General features: G+C 24.1%; 1 protein-coding gene across 1 annotated transcript; it reads right to left on the minus strand.

Annotated features, from left to right (window-relative positions):
- Nucleotides 1-1,491: 1,491 nt before the first annotated feature.
- LOC145835974 (large ribosomal subunit protein eL28-like) lies at nucleotides 1,492-7,829 on the minus strand. The gene is made up of 4 exons (XM_082943746.1): nucleotides 7,705-7,829; nucleotides 5,324-5,406; nucleotides 2,773-2,869; nucleotides 1,492-1,600 (listed from the first exon to the last, which is right to left on the minus strand). Exons 1-4 carry the CDS (start codon nucleotides 7,818-7,820, stop codon nucleotides 1,522-1,524), a joined length of 375 nt encoding a protein of 124 aa, XP_082799872.1. The 5' UTR covers nucleotides 7,821-7,829; the 3' UTR covers nucleotides 1,492-1,521.
- Between the last annotated feature and the right edge of the window lie 474 nt (nucleotides 7,830-8,303).

Here is an 8,303-nt window from a genome sequence, read left to right on the forward strand (position 1 = left end):
CTTCACACCAGTTGTTCAAGGTTTTCAAGAAATTTCTTACAGGATTTTAAAATAAAAGATTTCTATTTTAGTTTTATTATAATATTTAACTTAGTTATAAATGTCTTAAATAGTGAAACATTATTACGATGAATATTAAGATTTTTTATTCGAAATAGGGTTTTTTTCAGTGATACAAATTTTATATGAGATTTTTTGTAACTTAGTTTCGTTACTTTTCATGCAAAAAATCTTAAATTTTAAGGTTTATATTCACCTCAGCTTCTTCAATTTTTTTTGGAAACTCTGGTAAAAGTTTTAAACCTTAAAGAAAATATATTACTCGTTTAATGAAAAGTTATGGACAGTAAAATTACAGAATTCTGTAACAAGCAACCACATCGTTATGGTCATACCAATACGAGCCTCAGTCTTGTAATCTGATAATCGAATAGATAGGATCAGATCTTTAGTAACTTAATACTGACTTATGGTTTACGAAGTCCAAGCTAGTATAGACTAATACTTGTTCTTCTTTATCATTGTTTAAGTGTTAAGCAGGTTACATTTAACTTAATTTAAAGTGCTAAAAATACGGCAAGATATCAGCAATAGTGTCGCTTTCGCATATTTAAGTTCTTGAATCCCAATTTTTTGATAAATATGCAAATATTTATTGGATATTAACGTTTTATTTAAAAAATAAATTATATTAATTGCTAGTGCATAACTAACAGTATACTTGTGACCAGTGCCCTTAAAAACAATGCTAAGGTGTTAAGTAAATGTTTAAAGTTAATGTAGATACAGAGTTGCCACTCGTTTTTTTTTTTTTCAAAAAATTTCCCAGGTTTCCCAAATTTCTTCCATGTTTTTAAAATTACACATTTTGGGTCTATATTTAGTTTTCAGTTATTTTCTATGTAAGAAACTGTGTTAAATAATATAAAAACATTGAAAAGATACTGTCAATTTACTTGAAATGTGTTATTAATAGAAAAAACTTTTGATGACAAAAAATCTTATTTATACGATGGATTTTTTGTTTCAAATCGAAATTCTACTACTGAAAATGTTAAAATTATTATAAATTCCAGGTTTTTTCAGGTAAAGTGGCAACCCTGTAGATAGAAGGCATTGTATTCTTAAATTTGCAACATAATATTTAGTGTTTTTGACAAGCCAAACATTTTCGCACCCTTATCCCTAAAGTTTATACTTAAAATACTTCTTTAAAGATGTTGTACTAGCAAAATAAGTAAAAGCACTTAATGCTTATTTAGGCAAAATAAAATTAATTGCTTATTTGTCTTCTACAAATTTATATATAAAATAATAATATGAATGCATTCCTTTTAGTCATTTGTATATGTATTAACTAGTCCAAAAACCCCAAATTTAAATAATCGTAAACCATTAGTATTAAAAATTTATTCAGAACAAATAGTACTAGACAGATGAAACATTTTGGGATTTTTTAACCTAAAACACTTATAAAAGCAGACAACAGAATACAATTATCTAATTTTTATTGACAATAATTTATTTCTTGGAAGCTTTTTGTGCCTTCAAGAGGGCAGCGGCTCTTCTTACGGCGGCCATCTTCAAATCTTTGCGGTATCTGTAAAAAAAATGTTTATAACATATCTGTAAAATAAAATAATAAAATACAACAATTAAGCAATACTAACTTATAAATAAATTTATTTTCTTGAAAAAATATTAAAAACAAATGTATAAAGAAATATGAATATATATAATAATATAATGTGGTATTAAAATTATAACAAAATAAAGAATATTTTGTTTATTTCAAATACTTCAGGACTGATCCTTTATTCAGTGCTTATTTTAAAGATTTTCAATTTATATTAAGCATTTATTGGCATTAAAACTACAAGAGATTTCAAGACAATAATAACTTGACCAAATTACACTTAATAGTTTTCCTTAAACACAGTAAATAAATAGTTAGGCTGTGCTTTTAGTTTGTATGTTTAAAATAATGCTGAGTTTTAAATTTAAATAAAATAGCATGGTAAAAATTCAAATTTTAAGATAACATGTTAAGCGTTCAGAAATAACTGTTAATCAAAATGATAATGTTAAGCATTTTAGAGATTTTAAAAAGAAATGTTCAACAAACTATTATAAAAAGGTACTTTTTCAAAATTATAGTATTTTTACAAAATGTCAACAATTCATTTAATTGGGTTCTTACAATCCAACAAAAATAGTTGAAAGAACTCAAAAGACCAAATTGCCCATAGATTAATTTTTGGTTGTTATGACAGATATAAGATATTAATAAATCTTTACCTTCTTTGCCAACCAATTTTTAATTCTGATAATTAAATAATACCCTGATTTTAATCAAAAACACTCTTAATCTTAATTTTGAATTGCCAAAAAAGTATATTTTTATTTTTTACTAATAAATAAAGTGTTCATTAATAACCATTCAATTTTTCAATAAATGCATTTCTTATGTATATTTATTATATTTTAGTAGTATTTTGGTTTGATACAATGGCATACACAGAACATGATATTCTCAAGTTTTTTTTAATAATGTATATATATTTATATATACATATATACCTATATATACCTGTATTTAACTTTCAGTATTCTTTGAACGTAAAAATAAAAATAAATTTTGTTTTAACTAACAAAACTTTTACATTCTCTCATCAGAAATGCATCAACATTATTGAAAAATTGATAATATTAATGAGATTTAAAAATACATTTGATTAGAAGTATACTTTATAATTATGACATCATAAATACCTGTTCTTCCTGAGAGTTTTTGAGACGGTCTGGAGGACTTTCCTGTCGTTACCGCTCAATTGAGATTTGGTCATCATCTTGGCTGGCTTGTTTTGTCCTGAATTAACAAGTTAAAAATTAGTTTAATAGTATTACTATTAATTTAGACTTTTTTATGTGTAATATTATACAAATATAAGTGTGTCACTTATTTAACTGTAAGTTTGGACGTTAAAGTAAATTTTCTAATGAGATTTAATAAAATAGATGGGTAAAAATCAATTTTTACAACTTGTCATTTAGTTCAAGCTGAGCTTCGAGTTTATTTTTAAAGCTTTGAAATAAAGTTAACAAATACAATGTGATCCTTATGAGAGAAAAAAATTAATCGATGAATAAAAAAATAATTTTAGAAAAACCCTCTACTTTAGAGAAAATATTTCTTGCAAATCAGAAAAGTCAATTGAACTTTTAAACTAAAAACAAAAATTCAATGATTATAAAACTAAAAAAATCCTTTTATATTTTCAAAAAATAAGAATATTAATAAATTTGTGGTAGACTTTTATAAATACTGCAAAGAATTTTTCCAGAATTTTTAGGTTAATGTCTCAAAAACGTAGCAAGGAGATAGATAGATTTATAATGATTTTTTGTTTCCTGTTTTAGTTTTTACATAAGGTCCTATTGTTTTCACTAACTTAAACCAGCTTTGATTATGAACTTAGTTTGAACAATAAAAAGCTGTAAAAACAACTTATAGCTTGGTTAAATAAACTTACATGAAAATATAAAAAGTTAACTGGCCCCACGTGCCCTTAACTATAAATGCATATTTTGCCGAACTAAATGGTAATTTAACTTTTCTAGTCTGTTTTATCTTCTTAAAATTAATTAGAGCATCATATAAACATCTACAATAAGCAAAGGACGCCTAATAACTGATTTGTCTTTACCTCTATTACATGATTGATTTTGAATATAACAATTATGAAGAACTTTTATTATAACCTAACAACATTAATACTGCATTATGTCCATATTTTTAATCATAGAAAGTCTGTTGTATTATTTACTTTATCTTTATTTCAAAACTATACTTGTAATTGTATTGAAATATATATTTATCTTCAACATACTACAAAAATTGAAAACTACTTATTGCTTTGCAAATTGTACTAAATATAATATTCAAAAATAACATTTAAGGTTTAACAAACTTGAAAAAATAAAATATTTCATATGAGTTACATAAATGTCAACAATTCATTTAATTGGGTTCTTACAATCCAACAAAATAGTTGAAAGAACTCAAAAGACCAAATTGCCCATAGATTAATTTTTGGTTGTTATGACAGATATAAGATATTAATAAATCTTTACCTTCTTTGCCAACCAGTTTTTAATTAAAAATACTTGTAAATAATTATTGATTTAAAATTTAAAACTACTTATTAGTTTTTGTATAAGCAGTAGGTATTGATTTAAGACTGTCTGATATGATAATACAGCTTGGATTGCTATAATTTGTAATTTAAACATATAAAACAAATATGTTAAGCTTATTAGTATATATCTATAGGCGATAAAATTTATTTATCCAGTTTATAGATAATAAAATTTTTTATTAATTTTATTATATTCCAAACCATCAGATAATAAAATCAGAATAAAATGGTAATAGTTCTTTTTTTCTTTTTAAGCTTTTAGTTTCAACTTTCAATGCCTATGCTCCCATATAGATAAATTAAAATATTTATTTTTCAACTGATATCTGCTATCATTATCTAATAATATGATTTTTATTAATCATTATTTAGTTCGCAATAAAAAAAAATAAAAATCATTATACAACTATACAACTATTGTTAATTCATAATCACAATTCTACAAGCAAGTTTTCAGACAACCAACAAAAATGTTCACAATATTTTTTTGTGCAGTGTCAAATGTATAACCAGTAAATATATTACACAATATTACTAAATAACTACACATTATACAATAAATCAAAAGGGTATAATACAAACTGATCATGATAAACAATATAGCAAATAAAGGACAATTACTATTGTTTGTAAAATAAGCTTATTCAACTAATAAGAAAATATAGAGCAAAAATTTAATTTGTTACAAGTGAAGTGTATTAATGAGATTTATACTCTAATAACAATAAACATCTTATAGTAGTAAATAAAAAATTAGAATATATACATAATTATTTTGTCTTTGACATAATAATGATTAAGAGATATAATTTTAAATTTAATAAGTTTTTAAACCAAATTAAAATTTAAGGTACATTTTATTCTAATCAGTAACTTAATTAAAAATTATAACATTTGTATTATTATATATCAACTCTTTGTCTAAAAAAATAGTGTATAATTAAAATTTATAGGTTAAAACTTGTTCTAATGTGAAACTTGTGCTTTATTAAGCATACTGATAGAAATACATAGTTTATTTATAATATTTAAAGTGTAATCACTGATTTACCCTTGGTGTTTTTGGTATGATTGAGATAATTCTATATACTTAATTAATTATTCAAGTGTATTTAATGATTTACCCTTGGTGTTTTTGGTGGTCAAAGTAACTTTTCCATCTTCCATGTCAATTCCAACAACTTTCTTGTGGACAAGTCCATTGTACCTATGTTTATTTAATGCCAATTCAAGTTCATGTTTTATTTATTTTTTAATATGAAAATCTCTGTTTAAGGCTTAACCTTTATAATTGCTTAATTTATATTAAGAATAATAATATCAATGAATATTTAAAAAAAATTTCACTATTTTTTTATGCTTTGGCCATGGGTTTTGGATCTTGCAATGATTAATTCGTGGAGTTATTAAAATAAGCTGTGGTTGGGACGCTTAGGTTATCAGGCCACAAATTGTATTATGCTAGTAATTTTTTAAATAGTTACTAAAGTTAAAACACTATTAATAATTCATTTAGTAGAGTCCTTTCAAACCAACAATACAGGGCTGCCACTGGTTTTTAAGAATTTTTTTCCAGATATTCTGAATTTCTTTCATGTTTTTGAATGTACAGTTTTTGATTCTATTTATAGCATTAAATGTGATTATATTTATAACTTAAGGTTAGAACTGCATCAAGTAGCATAACAACATTGAAAAAAAGTGCAAAGCTACCTCAAACTATTTTTTAATAAAAAAATTTCATGATGACATTATGTTTGTTCATTTGATAAAGATTTTGTTTCTATCAAAAATATTTTTCTACATTAATTGTAAAAATTAGAGATAATTCCAGGTTTTTTGAGTTTTCTAGAGGTAATTTTTTTAATTCAAGGTTTTTTTAGTGATTTTTGTTTAACTGAACAGCTTTGTTTTTTCCAGATTTTAAGAGTTCAAGGTTTTGTTGCAACCCTGAATTAAGTTCAAAGATCTTGAAAGATCGTATTGCCCATAGGTTAATTTTTTGTTATTATAGCAGATATAAGATATTATTAGATCTCAACTTTTACAGCTTACCAATTTAAGATGTAATGTAAATATAATACGTTAATGGAATAAGGTTTTGTAATTCTTTATTTTTCAATGGGTCACGTCAACGTTTGTTTGTACAAGTGAACAAGGTTAGTCTGATTTGCTTATTTGCAGAGTCAGCAAATTTTCTTTTTTTAACTATATTTCTGATTAATTTTTAATGTTTGGGTAAGGTGAGTTTAGGACAAGGGCATAAATACAAATTTCAGAAATTGCATTAAATTTGCTGACTCAAGAAATATGCAAATCAGACCTGCCAAGTGTACTTCCTAGTAGTTATCTTACTTACAGTTTTATCATGGCCATATAAAAACACATCTAGTTGAACAATAAAACTCAAATTAACATAAAGATTTCAAGGAATGAACGTAATTGAGTTCAAGTTCTTTGTAGAAGGCACTAAAGGAGGAAGACTGTTTAAAATAAAGAATACTTTTATCTTTAACCATTACTCTTAAAAAATTATAAAAAAAAAATTTCAATTTTTGCAAGTTAAATTATAGGACACAAGTTCTTAAACAACTATAATAAGAGTATTTTTAATTAAAACTCGATATATAGAGCCTTAGGGAAAAGATTTCTAGTGACTTTTTAAGCTTTTTAAATTCATCTCATGAGCTAATTGAATTCTCTACTTCAAAACAACTTAGGAATTCTGTAGGATGATGTTGCACCCATATCAAACTGAAATTTTTAATATTTTATCTTGTTTAATCCATAATTATATGCTAAAATTCAATGTTTTAGGCCTGATATGTCTAATCTATAACAATAGTTTGTTTTAAACAAGCTTTATTTATACCTTATAGAATTAATTTTATTATGATAAACTAAAACACTTATTCAAATTTGTTTTACAGCGTTGTAGTCAATATAAATTAATGTTTTGATATATTTGTTTTATATTGTCAAACAAAAGCAAGAAAATATTTAAGTTGTATTAGTTTAGGATAAATAAGTTATATTTTATTTTAATATTTATAAAATATAAATTTTTAGCCAAAAAATATGGTTAAAAATGACTTTGAATATAATATATTTTCACTTTGATATTGGAGCAACATCATCCCAGGGAATTACCACAACTTATATTTCAAACAAGTTATTTTTAATATTAATATCTTCCTCTGATCTCAATAGATGTTATTGATGTTTTCATATTGCAGGAGAACAATATAATAATATTATTCAGATACTTATATAAATTCAAATAATTGCATGAAACAAAACACTTAAGTTTTTTTTTATCATTCTTTATAATATTATTTAAAACAATAAGTACTTGATCAATATTTAATTTAGTTATAAAAATAAGATTAATTTATTAACTTATAAGGTATTTATAACAGCTTTTTATAGATATTTTCATCCAATTTTTTGATTAAGCAAAAATATTGTTGCAATATAGTTTTATTTTTTTATTATAAACACATACCTGAAGGAGTTTTTGGCCTTGAGGTTGCATGGTTCCTTAGAGAAAGCACAGTCGTTTCTCTTCATGAGGAAAGCAGAGTTGTTGCGGATGCAGAGCCACTGAAGATGAGATGACATGATGATTAATATCTACAAAATTATAGTAACATAAAATATAGTTCAAGTAAATAGTTTGGAGAGTTAATAATTATCTACTGTCAATTTTAAACATTTTAAATGTTAAGATCTATAAGTTCAAAATATATCTTCATTATGGGTCATAATGGTTACATTAACATTTAGTTAATATGAATAGTGTATCAAAAATATAAAACATAAGTTGTATTTACAAAGTTGTTTTTTATGATTATTATTCTTTAGGACCAATAATATTTGCCTTATAGCACATATCAGCAAACTTGTGAGTGTAAAAACTGTCAGGGTTGCCACTTGCTTTTTCAAAACTTTTACCAGGATTCTATAAGTCACATTACTGGGTCTATTTTTAGTTTAAATTTAAGTCAAAGGTATGAAACTGAGTTAAATAGTATAAAAATATTAAAAATATAATGTAAAGCTACATTTTTTTATGTTTTTTATGAAATAAAATTTTGATGATGA

This window comes from Thalia democratica, chromosome 5, assembly GCF_965202585.1.
Source record: "Thalia democratica chromosome 5, ktThaDemo2.hap1.1, whole genome shotgun sequence".
In the NCBI taxonomy this organism is placed as follows: Eukaryota; Metazoa; Chordata; class Thaliacea; order Salpida; family Salpidae; genus Thalia; species Thalia democratica.

Coding starts and splice junctions, on each gene's coding strand:
- LOC145835974 (XM_082943746.1), bottom strand. CDS start 7,820: ATGTCATCTCATCTTCAGTGGCTCTGCATCCGCAACAACTCTGCTTTC. Junction 5,407..7,704: donor AAGGCCAAAAACTCCTTCAG/GTATGTGTTTAT, acceptor AAATAAACATAG/GTACAATGGACTTGTCCACA. Junction 1,601..2,772: donor AAAACTCTCAGGAAGAACAG/GTATTTATGATG, acceptor TTTTTTTTACAG/ATACCGCAAAGATTTGAAGA.